The sequence below is a fragment of the Microtus oregoni genome, unplaced genomic scaffold (assembly GCF_018167655.1).
Source record: "Microtus oregoni isolate MIOR12 unplaced genomic scaffold, Mior012 000043F_ref0000047, whole genome shotgun sequence".
NCBI lineage: Eukaryota > Metazoa > Chordata > Mammalia > Rodentia > Cricetidae > Microtus > Microtus oregoni.
Genome location: NW_024543210.1, coordinates 20715227 through 20728779, shown reverse-complemented (window position 1 = coordinate 20728779; position 13553 = coordinate 20715227). Strand labels below are relative to the sequence as shown.

General features: G+C 40.5%; 1 protein-coding gene across 3 annotated transcripts in view; it reads right to left on the bottom strand.

The window, feature by feature from the left end:
* The window catches only part of LOC121434350 (centrosomal protein of 128 kDa-like), a 359842-nt gene that overhangs the window by 317041 nt on the left and 29248 nt on the right, over positions 1–13553 (bottom strand). For 2 of the 3 annotated variants that reach the window (XM_041633226.1, XM_041633227.1), the window contains exons 5-6: positions 7654–7780; positions 6511–6626 (exon numbers count right to left, since the gene is read on the bottom strand). The exons of the other annotated variant lie outside the window; for it this stretch is intronic. In XM_041633226.1, the coding sequence (XP_041489160.1) occupies positions 6511–6626; positions 7654–7780 (243 nt within the window). The remainder of the gene's footprint in view (positions 1–6510; positions 6627–7653; positions 7781–13553) is intronic. 3 annotated transcript variants of the gene reach the window in all.

The following is a 13553-nucleotide window of genomic DNA, read 5'->3' as shown; positions in this document are numbered from 1 at the left end:
CTTGAGACAACAGGCTTACAGATCAACAAGAGAATCCACTGAGCTTGGCCATAAGGAGAACATGAATCCTAATCTGTAAAACAGACTGAGGACCCCTGCCTTTCCCATGTAGTTATCTAACCTTCAAAACCTATCAATTTATCCATTTAATAGCTTTCAAATCTACTTTCTTCCTTCCAACTCTACATATATTAATGCAAATGGCCATTAATTCACACCTGAACACAAGACTATCCTAATTCATATGTGCACATTGGCTACTTTCTACAGTAGAGACTCTTGGACGTTTTTCAGCATGTAGCCTGCCTTACATTGCTGTCTTTGTTCTTGCCAAGCTAACTGTCCTATCTCGGATGACTCTACCCATTTCTGGATCTCGTTTGATCAGCCTTTTGGTAAGTCACATGTCTGTTATACCACCTGCCCAATGACCAGTGTCTCTTTCCATGATAACATGCATCTTAATTCATATTACAGGTGCACTAATGTCATTGCTTGATTAATACCTAGTTACCCCATTCAGAATATAAACTCAACAAAAGGAAAGGATTTCACTCACAACTGATTCCAAACACAAGCACTGTACCAAAAACAGAAACTAAGTACAGAAAATGAAAAATGAATGAGTAATGCTCAAACACTCCTCTATGCTGTTCAATCATACAGTCTGTATTAGCAAGTTATACTTAAAAATAATAGTCTCTTGCTTTACAGAAGCTTCTCATTTTTAGTAGGTCCCATTTATTCAATGTTGCCCTTAATGTCTGTGCTGCTGGGGTTATACATAGGGAGCGATCTCCTGTGCCCATCTGTTGTAGGGTATTTCCCACTTTCTCTTCCAGCAGGTTCAGTGTGTTTGGACTGATATTGAGGTCTTTGATCCATTTGGACTTGAGTTTTGTGCATGGTGATAGATATGGGTCTATTTTCATTCTTCTACAGGTTGACATCCAGTTGTGGCAGCACCATTTGTTGAAGATGCTTTCTTTCTTCCATTGTATACTTTTAGCTCCTTTATCGAAATGAGGTGTTCATAGGTTTGTGGGTTAAAATCCGGGTCTTCTATACGATTCCATTGGTCGACTTCTCTGTTTTTATGCCAGTACCATACTGTTTTCATTACTGTAGCTCTGTAATAGAGTTTGAAGTCAGGGATGGTAATGCCTCCAGAAGATCCTTTATTGTATAAGATTATTTTGGCTATCTTGGGTTTTTTGTTTTTCCATATCAAGTTGATTATTGTCCTCTCAAGATCTGTGAAGAATTTTGATGGGACCCTGATGGGGATTGCACTGAATCTATAAATTGCCTTTGGTAGAATTGCCATTTTTACTATGTTGATCCTCCCAACCCAAGAGCAAGGGAGGTCCTTCCATTTTCTGGTATCCTCTTCAATTTCTTTCTTCAATGCCTTAAAGTTCTTGTAAAATAGATCTTTCACTTTCTTGGTTAGAGTTACCCCAAGATATTTGGGATCTTGGGGGTGGGGTGGGATGGGGGTAAGGGGAGATGGGGAGAGAAAAGTGAGAAGGGGGGGATGGGGGGAACTTGGGGAAACAGGATGATTGGGATAAAGGAAGGTTGGATAGGGGAGCAGGGAAGCACAAATCTTAGTTAAGAGAGCCACCTTAGGGTTGGCAAGAGACTTGAACCTAGAGTGGCTCCCAGGAGCCCAAGGCGATGTCCCCAGTTAGTTCCTTGGGCAGCTGAGGATAGGGAACCTGAAATGATCCTATCCTATAGCAATACTGACGAATATCTTGCATATCACCATAGAACCTTCATCTGGTGATGGATGGAGATAGAGACAGAGACCCACACTGGAGCACCGGACTGAGCTCCCAAGGTCCCAATGAGGAGCAGAAGGAGGGAGAACATGAACAAGGAAGTCAGGACCACCAGGGGTGTACCCACCCACTGAGACAGTGGAGCTGATCTACTGGGAGCTCACCAAGGCCAGCTGGACTATGACTGAAAAAGCATGGGATAAAACCGGACTCTCTGAATATGGCGGACAATGAGGGCTGATGAGAAGCCAAGGACAATGGCACGGGGTTTTGATCCTACTTCATGTTCTGGCTTTGTGCGAGCCTAACCAGTCTGGATGTTCACCTTCCTAGACCTGGACGGAGGGGGGAGGACCTTGGACTTTCCAAAGGGCAGGGAACCCTGACTGCTCTTTGAACTGGAGAGGGAGGGGGAGAGGAGAGGGGGGAGGGGGAGAAGGGTGGGAGGAGGGGGAGAAGTGTGGGAGGAGGGAGAGGAAAATGGGAGGCTGGGAGGAGGCGGAAACTTTTTATTTTCTTTTTCTCAATAAAAAATTTAAAAAAATAGTCTCAGGGACACTCCTATAAGGTGTTTTCTAATGCATCTCATTCTGTTTTATAGTGTGCTGAAGACAGCAACAACCGCAGATGGGTTTCCTGAGGTCACCTCTGAGCACCTCATCTTGAAATAATCACAACAAAGATGCCAAAGCGGGAAGCTGTTCCCACCCTTTCCTAATTAATTTAGCTACTTAAGACAACAAAGAAAAAATTCAACTCTACAAGAGAAAAAAAATTAAGAAACAGAGGAAGAAAATATATTCATAGAAACTGTTATAATACTTCAAAAAAAATTTCAAATTTCTTACTTAATATAAAGTAGTGTCATCAATAATTCAACAATCAGAAAAAGACCAGTAGAAGAAAAAATTAGTAAATCAACCATACAAAAGGTGATAGTCTTTTATGGAACTATCTCTTACATTCAAAGAGATGGAAACTTTTGCTAGATCTCACAGTTGAGTTAATAATACGCCTTGAGGACACTTAAGACTTAACCTGATTAAAACAGGATTGTTTTAATTAGGGTTTCTATTGCCATGACCAAAAGATAGAGTTTATTTCACCTTTCGGTCCATTGTCCAAAGGGAGTCAGGCCGTGACTGCAGCTGGTTCAGAGGCCATGAAGATTGCCTGCGGCCACTGGCTTGCTCCGCCTACTCTCTTACACCACCTGGGACCACCTGCCCAGGGATGGCACTACCTACAGTGAGTGGGGCCTTCCACATCAAGTGTTCATACAGACTTGCCTACAGGCCAATCTTAGGGAGGCATTTTCTCAACTAGGATTTCCTCCTCCTGGACATGTGACAAAAGCCAAGCAGCACACCTGCTATGTGGATATTCAGCCCATTTGTTTAGCCTGCCTTTAAGAGGACAATATAAAAATCAACCTTTCTTACTTTGAATTTCTCATGTAATCTATAGCTTTCATATGTATTCTTCCATATCCCTGACCCAGAGAACAATGCATTGTGTTTCTATTTATTTATCTATCATTTATGTATCTATTCATGTATGTTAATCATTTGTTAGAAACAGAAAACAGGTCAAAAGCAACCTTACACAAAGAGTGCCCACCATAAACGTTGGTAAATTTGCAGTACTGACTTCCTTGGGATCATTTGTGGTCTACTTGAGTCAGTGACTTGATCCTTTGTAAAACTCTGTTAAAGATTTCTGTAAACTGTCCCTCAATCCTGCACAACTTGTACAATACCATTCACTAAGTACAGAGCAAAGCCCTTTTTTAGGGACAGACAGGTGCTAAGGAAACATCAGTTATATGTAACAGACAGACTACAGACAGGCCAGAATCACAAACTACAGGCAGACAGAAGACACATGGAGCGAAACGGAGACACAAGGGCGAAACGGAGGACTCAAACAAGGGTTAATTTGACCATGAGTAAGGTCAAATTAACCCAAGGGAAGTGCTGGGTTTTCTTTCCTCAAAGCAACACCAACACGTTTTGGTGCCTTGAAGGCTGTCTTTAATGTGTTTACCTGATGCATTTGTTCATATCTGCTCCAACCTAGCAAGCTAACCTAATAGGGCTTTCTGAAGAGTGAACCATCTAATTGATCCAGCTAAATTCAATGTGCTGGCTACTTTTATGTCAATTTGACACAAGCTAGAGCCATCTGAAAGGCAGGAACATGGGTTGAGAAAATCCTCCATATCAGGCTCTAAGGCACTTTCTTAATTAGTGATTGATGGGAGAGGTAGCAAACCTGGGCTGGTGACCCATGCTCTATGAGAAAGCAAAGGCTGAGAATGCCATGAGGAATGAGCCAGTAAGCTGCACACTTCCATGTCTGCATCAAGCTCCTGCCTCCAGGTTCCTGTCCTGTTTGAGTTCCTGTCCTGACTTCCTTCAGTGATGAACATGTAAGTCAAATAATCCCTTTCCTTCCCAAGCTGCTTTGGTCATGGTGTTTCATCACAGAATATTACCCCTAAGACACTCAAATTTTAATTCTTTTTATTGTTTCAGAGTTCCACGCATGTATATAATGTATCTACTCAACTCTACTCCCAGTCCCTCAGTTCCTTCCATATGCCCCCAATACCTGTCCCTCCTAACTCCATGCGCTTTATTTTTAACCGCACTGAGTCTACACAGAACTGTTTAGGCATGGGTGCAGGACTATCTGCCGGAGCATATGTACCCTCTCAAGGATAACATTCATGAAGAAAGTGCTCACAATGCCAGCAGCTATCAACAGCCAACAGAGGAATTGCATGAGCCTTTCCACCTTCCGTGCTGGGATTGTAACTGGCTTGATCTTACGTGGCTCATTACAATACAGTCATAACTGCTGGGAATGCCTGCATGCAAAGGCCTCGTTGCGGCAGATGTCTACAACCTCAGGCTCTTACAGTCTTTCCACCACTGCTTCCATAATGATCCCTGAGCCTCAGCAGGAGAGGGTATAATATAGAGAGGTCCCAGTCTCATTATCTGCATATGGACCATCTGAGGTCTCTGTATTCACCACCATCTACTACAAAAAAGAAGTTTAAAAATGCTCTCTAATCTATGGGTTTAAGGATATGACCTGGGTGGTGGGTGGAGGACAGGTTATTTCTATGTCCCATTAGCAGAGTAATAGCATCAGATTCTTCCTATGACTTAGGCAATCGTGTGGTTTTAGCTCAGTATGATACCAGACATAACCTCCATCTTGTGGAACAGGCCTTAAACCCAACTGCAAAGTGTTGATGACTCCCGCCACTGGTGCCACCTCTGTACCAGTGGGTTATTCTGCCCGGCCGTAGCTATTGCAGCTTGCAGGGTTCACAGCAGGATAAGGAGGATATTTTCCTCCTCCAGCACTGTATACAGAACGCCCTGGCGCTATCGAAAGCTAACCAGTAGGGAAGAACTTTCCAGATGATTACTAACTCTCCATTTCTTAGCTACTGTGAATACAGCACAGTTTATCTCGCATGTCCATACTCAAGAATAACCAAGAGCAACAGTACTAGTCTGTATTGTTGGGCTGGGAAATATTATGGGATATCACTGGGCAACAACTCAAAAAAAAAGATATTGCATGCCTGGCACTTCTTATTTGACATTTCTGATTTGAAAGTCTGTGGAATCTGGGAGTATCACTGTCCCTATTAAAAGGTAACTCCACTTGAACTCCATATGTATATATGGGGGGGGGGGGGGGTTGCATGCACACATATTTTTAGGAAGCTTCTCTAGTAGTTGGTTTCCATGGCTTTTTCAAATGTCTTCACTGTTGGTTATCCTTCCCCATACGGTCGTCTACCCACCCCTCCCGACACCCTCCACATTTAAGCCTTTCTGTTTCACTATTTCCCTCTCCTACTTCACATCACCTGCATTCTATCCCCCATCTCACATGACACCCACCCACTGCCACATGGCCTCTTACTAGCTTCTTCATGACTTCTACGTTTGCCCCAGCCTAAACACACATATCCAAAGACTCAAACCCGACATCAATATATGACAGAGAACATACAATATTTGTCTTGTGGGTCTGGGTTATCTCACTCAGAGTGACTATTTCAATTCCATCCATTTCCCTGTGGATTTCAATTTTTCATTTTTCTTTAGGGCTGACTACTCTTCTACTACTGCACACACCACATTTCCATACCGACTCATCTACTGATGGACATCTGGACTGTCTCAACATCCTGGGTATTGTGAATTTATCATTTGTTTCACTGATCTTAGTCTCGAAGCAACTTTAACTTGCAATTCCCATTACAGCTACGGATACCGAACTTCTTAAAATATTTCTTAGCCATTTCTACTTCTTTTTTTGAGAATGCTCTTTTTTACATCTTCAAAATATAATGCTCCACAACAAAATCCAAAATAGATGATACAGATTTGTATACTGAAAATAATATTCATAAATTGTAAGAAATGCTCTCCTTGGTGGGAGCAGCTGCTAAGAACAAGGCATGAAGAAGAGATGTGTTTGAGTTGTCTGCACTGGGGACTCCTCTCAATCGTAAGGAATAAAAATGTATTTGTGCATTGAATATAAAATGTTTGGCTTAAAAAGAAAAAAGTCAGTGCAAGATTATTGATGATCAAATTCTTAGTTGAGATATGTCCATAAACTTCAAGAGTCAGTCATTTATAAACAAGTAGAACATGCGACAGATAAACTACACAATGTTACAAAGTACCTGGACCATGTCATCTGTCTCCCGAACAAACCGAACACCAGTTCTGGACCTGTTTCGTTTAAGACCCTGTGGCTCGTAGTCCTTCAGAGGTGAGGTAGGTGTAAAACGGAGACTCTCTTTCCAATGCAAAGAAGAAGAAAGGGCATTAAAACACCACAGCAGAACAATCTAAAATTTCCCTTGACAACTGCAGACCAGACATAGAGACACCCAGTCACTCTTAGCCTAGATTTCCTAAGTAACATACTGAGCCATAAAGAACACAACAGCATTGCTTTAAAGTAGATAAAATGAACAACAAACTTAGCCTGAAAACAGAACATGACAAAAGGTCCAATTTTTAATACTGGCCAAAGCAGCAACACATTTTCTCCTACATAAAAGTAACTACTAAAAATCTAAACGCTTTAGTCCTCCCTAAAATATAACATCCCACTAATAACATCAAATCTTGCAGATGTCAAATAAATTAATCTAAAGACAAAACAGTGCATAACAATCAATAAAAACAGACTACATAAAAACATATAATAGTGTTCTACTTTAATCACTATTATGAGTAACAGCAGTATTCACAACTCCAGGAACCAACGTTCCTCCAATTAAATCACTCCCATCACTGAGGATGTTTATGCGCGATTCGAACCTGACTCTCAGTACTACAGGGAAATACGGGTTAATTATAGGCAAACAAAGTGCTTAATAACTTTAACACCATCATTGGCATCTAGCTGAACACCAAGGCTAAAATTCGCCTGCTTATACCATGTGTTGCAGCATAGTTCACGATCAGAAATTGTATAACTACTATGCCAAGAGAAGATTAGAAAGAAAACATACCAAAGTAAATTTTATTTCTGCATTTGTTTTAAAGTTTGAGCGGCAATTAAAAGCCAAGCTTTGCTGAGTAAAGCTTCAGGTCTACACAGCCTGAGGAAAATAAAATTAATAAACCCAGACTTTCAAAGGCCCTTTAAAAAACAGCATGCACTATACTGTCCAACAGGTGCAGTGCTGTGTGTGCACAGTATCTAATCTATAAGATCTATAATCTTGTGAATATGCTGTATTTCTCTAATGATTAAAGCATTCAGTATGTACTTCAGGAAGGAAAAAGGCTTTCAGAACACACAAGGGGTCTACCTGCCACAGCGCCACCATCGAGATCACTGGCACTCAAGCTGGTGACAGAAACACTTCTCCCTCCTGAGTTTCTCTGTAAGCGCTGACTCCGCAGTTGGCTTATTGACTGCTCCAAATCTTCCTTTAACTGAAGAAGATGCTCAAGAGTTATTCTTCTTAAGAAACCCCTAGCATAATAGACACATCTGAAAGTGGTTTCTGAAATATCCAACTTAACCAGGAAAAAAAAAAAATGCTATCAGAGGAATTTTAAACTGAGTTATGTTAGGAAACAGAAAAACTAATAAATGCAAGTATTTGAAGAACAAATGCTAAGGTCTGACTTATAATGGTACCTATCACTGCCTTATCCCCACTTCCTATTGCCAGAAAGAGACACTCACCATACACACACACACACACACACACACACACACACACACGGGCTTGCAAACACTGAAATGACTTACTCGCATTTGTGTAGAAAGATAACAAGACCAGCCAACACATTTTAATGAAAACGAAAAGCATTCTTATAAGCATTCTGTTAGAAACCCAGGTGTGAAGAGTGGACACAGAACAGTTATTGAAGGGACTGAGGCACCACCAAACAGCATTAGAACACCACATACATTCATGAAAAGAGGACACATGCCAGAGAACTGTGAGAACAAATGTCATCACATACTAAGATTGGTGGTTTTAATACCCATGTGCATGCACACACACATGCACACTTAGAATAGTAAAAGAGCTATCTATAAAGAACAAAATAAGCTAAATACTGGACATAGTATCTAGACAAACAAACAGTTGCAGACCTAAGAAGAAATCTCAAGTAACACCCAAAAAAGCAAAGAAGAAAGCTGAGAAAATCTGTCCGCCCTGGTTTCTGGGACACCTCAGACATTATGCAAGTATGAATAACACATAAATCCATCTCAAATCATCTCTAGCTCTTTGAAAACAAGGTCAAAACAAGGCAGTTGATTGAGAAGAGACTTTCTAAGCTGGGCCGCAGTGAAAAGGTAGAGAACCCCTTATTGTAAGCACAAGCAAGTATTTAATAACCTGGGGAAGTGTACAGAAGATAGCCAGCCCAGCCACAGGGAAAGCAGAAAGATCACATATGAAGCAAACTCATTTTCATTTCAGCTCGCTACTCTTGGCTAAACCTGATTTGAGCACACTCTTTGAAGCAAAGTCAGTTTCCATTTCTTCCTATTCTTTTTTGCAAAATAATCTGGCTTTTTTTGTTTCATATTAAGTCATCTGTGTTTTCGCTTCAGTTGAAGCTACTTCCTTCCTGAAGACCTGCCCCCAATGCCCCCGTGATAACCACATTTTTATCCATCCTTGGAGAAAACATTAGGATGGTTTCTCTTTAACTTCGCCATTGTTTTACTATGGGACTATGTAAACTCTGTCTGTTTGATCCTATTTTTTAACCCATAGAGATCACAGAATGGATAACTTGTTATGTTTTATGTGCTGTGAATTCATTGTCTTATCCTGTCTCTCTTCTCATTGCCTCCTGTCCCTTGTCTTCTTCAAAAGGGTTCGATTTGGTTGAGACAGGGTTTTCCAGTGTAGCCCACACTGGCTTGAAACTCATGCTAATCTTCCTGCCTCACCCTCAGGAGTGCTGTGATTACCATCATGTGTGAGCCACCACACCTGGCATTTATTATTATTTTAATGTCATCCTTTCTTATCCTATTGATCTTCCATCATTCCCTTTTCTGTAAGGTTCACCCTTTCATCCTTACATTCTTCTCTTTGGATATCTTCTTTGGCCTGTCTTTAAGTTCGCTCTCTTTCAACTGCCTACTGACTCCTATTTAATCCCTCCATCGAAAGCTGCTTGGCTATTTAAATCATCTAATGTTCTACTTGTAGTTACTTGCATTTAGTTTTCAATTATCTCGTATAATTTCTTGAACACATTATACTGGTTTTCATAGTTCCACTATAATTGACTGTCTGCATTTTCCTTTGTCTTGACAGTCACATTTTCTATTCTCTTGTGCCTGCTTATTTTTTTTATCATACAGAGACAATGAGCATGAAAATCCAAAGTAATAATTTCCTTCAGAAGATCATGTGATTTTCATCCCAGTGGGAAGCTGGGTTAGAATAAGTAGAAAGCCCAAACCCCCTCAAACATGTAGGAATTGAATTTATTCTGTCCCCATGAAGGCTAATCTATTTTCAGTTCTGATTCATCTTTTCTCCTAAATTACCCTTTGGGATCAGAGCTGATTTTTGAAAGGTCGTAGCCTAAGTTTTTTATTGTCTGATGATTCCTTATTCCAGCCTCTCTGTTTTTAAGCCACCTCTGAAATTAGCCATGTCCTTGAAGAAGGAATGAGCTGTGGATACAGGACTGATGTTCTAGACTCCTTTTCTCCCCAGAGCTCTGCGCTACCCCAGCAGCAGCTCGAGTCATAGCCGCACCTCTGTTGCACGTCCTTCGCCTTTCTAGTTGGTTCAAAGTAAGTGGTGCCAAAAACCACTTAGATATGGAGGCGCCAGCTAACAAATCCTAAGCTATAGCTAAAGGTAATAAAACACACACACACAGGGGGGGGGGGAGGGAGAAGGAGAGGAAGGGAGGCAAAAACAGACACAGAGACAGATACAGAGAGAGGGGGAAGGCACACACAGACAGAGATCACAGATCACCAGACCAGACATAAACACCAAAAAAAAAAAATTGACCCACCATAGAATATATAGAAAAATATTGCAGAACAAGAGAAATAATCATTTCAAAATCTAGGAACAATAAAAGGTACCAAAAATTAATCACTCTAGAATAGGAAAAAATTTAGAATATGCAACCTAATGTTGTTGTGGGATATTTTGATGTCAATATGACACTCCCAAGATTTGCCAATAAAGTTAAACCTTAAATCAGGGGCCAGAGCTATTGACTAGCTGACCAGAATTGACCATAGAGAAGACAGCAATTTGGATAGAGAAGATGCACAGGAAGGAAAGGGCAGTGACTTGAGTTTGGCACTTCCTTTTGGTTCTGGGGTGAGGAAGAGATGAGTCTCTTCCAGTGTCTCAGGCCAAAAAGCAAGGTCAACTAGTTAGTACTCAACTTCCCTGAGCTAGCAGGTTTTCATCCTAGCCTTGACTCGCTCCCAAGTCTTATTGATAAATAGAACAACAGAGATTTAATTTAAACATACATATTGCAGTTGCAGAAGAGCCAGGCCACAGGACCAAAAGCACTGCCAGGCCTGAGTAGTGGGCAGTGACTGCAGGATCATGGGGCTCCGGGTGATAATTTAAAAAAATCAGTAGATTCATGCACAGCTCTTAGCCAACAGAAAAAAAGATACCTTGATGCCCAATATGGGATACCAAATGTATTTTTGCTTTCTCATAGGGACCACCAGCTCTACAACAACACGAAGACTTGTTAGCCTCAGCTTAGGCTTGTCCTACTATCTTGTAACTTAAATTAACCTTTTTCTATTCATCTACACTTTGTCACATGTCTTTGTACTTTTCTTTCATTCTGAACATCAGAATTCCTCCATGTCTGATGGGTATCTTCTCCACACACCTAGATTCATCCCCAGTTCCTCTCTTTGTCATGGAAGGCCTGCCTATCTCTCTTTCCTAGCTATTGGCCATTCACCTTTTTATTAAACTAATCACAACAACACATCTTCACACAGTGTACAAATATCACATAACATAATGTTATAAATTTTCACACGGAGGCTGGAAAAATGGCTCAGCAAGAGCACTGGCTGCAAGATGCCAGGGAGAAACAACTCCTGAGAGTTGTATTCCGACTGTAGCCATGGGCTGCACATGTGCATACCTGTGTACATGAACACACACACAAATAAAGTAAATTTTTTTTGAACAATCAAGGAAAAACAACTTTATTTTGTCTTTCCATGCCTCTATATATCTGTTCATCAAGATGTGTGTATAAATCTGTGCTAGTTATTTAACAGATAATGGGGAATATCGTTATAGACTGCAAGAACTTCCGGTGAATCTAAAACAAAATCATAATCAATTGTTTATAGAATACATGGGAATAACATTGTATTTACTCACATTTGTATGTGTGTGCATATGTCTGTGTGTGTGTGTGTTTTCATGTACATGGGAGATGGGGAGAGAGAAGTGAGAAGGGGAAAATGGGGAGAGCTTGGGAGAATAGGATGGTTGGGACAGAGGAAGGGTGAATATGGGAGCAGGGAAGTATATATCTTAATTAAGGAAGCCATTTTAGGGTTGGCAAGAGACTTGAACCTAGAGTGGCTCCCAGAAGCCCAAGGCGATGTCCCCAGCTTGTTCCTTGGGCAGATGAGGAGAGGGAACCTGAACTGGCCCTAACCTATAGCCACACTGATGAATATTTTGCATATCACCATAGAACCTTCATCTGGTGATGGATGGAGATAGAGACACAAATTGGATCACTGGACTGAGTTCCCAAGGTCCAAATGAGGAACACAAGGAGGGAGAACATGAACAAGGAAGTCAAATAAAGTAAATTTTAAAGAGGTTTAGCAAATACTTAACAATGGTGATTTTTAGACAAATTTAAGAAATCACAAATAAATGTTTTTAAAATGTCCAAAAACATTATGAGCACTTAAATATTAGCATAATAAAGTATGCATGATTATGTTCAATTTTTAAATAATGAAACTTAGTCTTCAAAAAATTTAGTAACTTGTTCAAAATAACTGACGTAATTTCTAAGGAGGAAATAAAATCAGAATTCAATTTCGATTCTGACTTCAAAAACTGCATTTCTTCCATAAGTCTCAAGAAGATTCTTTTTGCATTACGTTTTTTCAACATTGAGTACAAGGGCATGTGTGGTGGAGAGCCCATAGCAGGGAGATAAGAGGACAACTCTCTGGAGTTGGGTTTCTCTTTTCCCCATGTCGGTTCCAGGGACTGAACTAAGGCTGCCAGACTTGCATGGCAAGCACCTTTACCCTCTGAGCCACCTCACTATTCCTCTGAAAATATATATGTGTCTCTGTGTGTGTGTCTGTGTGTGTGTGTGTGTGTGTGTATTCACATCTAGTAGCTTCACAAGAAACTTGAGGATAAAATTTTCAACAAGATAATAACCTACTTCAAAATCTGAAGTACATTGTTAAAACGAAGTTAACAGGATGTAACTTGCAGGGACCCACAGCTGTGAGCCTGTTCCACCTTGACTGGAGGTCAGAGAGTTTGAGCTTATTCTTGCTCTCTCAAGGTTGCAGACAACAGGTGTGGCTACAAACAAGTGATTCTGACCTGGGGGGTGGTTAATTAGTATTTTGGGTATAGAGGTGGACCCCTCCACCTGGACTTGGACTCCAATAGACCAAGTCTATTCCTTATATCATGTTAATGAAGTCTACTGCATTCCCCCTCCCCATTTGGAGTGAAATACGTAAGCATATGGATAATAAACAAGGTGAATTCAGTATTCACTGAATGTCCCACAGGATGCTGTTCTGTGTTTCTGTCTCTTATTTCTCTCATATCTCTGTTCCTTTTACTTAATAATTCTAATCCTCATGTTCCTACCCTGGAATGTACAAATTATGTCGAAGCTAGTCTTCAACAGTATCTAATTAAATTTCTTAATTTGATTAATTTAATTTTATTAAATTTAATTTCTTAACAATAGATTGCCATTACTTAAAATTATTGAAAGACTGGTTAGCTCTTACCTTCAGGCAATGAATTACTGAGTATCAGCCACGGGACTAGGGACCTCTGAACTAAGGGAAATGGCCAATGTCTGGTTTAAATCACCTTCTGCGGTGTCATTGGGCCTTTTGATAAGTGAAATCCATTACATAAAAAGAAAAACCTGAACTTTATTTAACATTCTTGAGAATTCACATACCAGATGGTAACTTCATATTATTCCC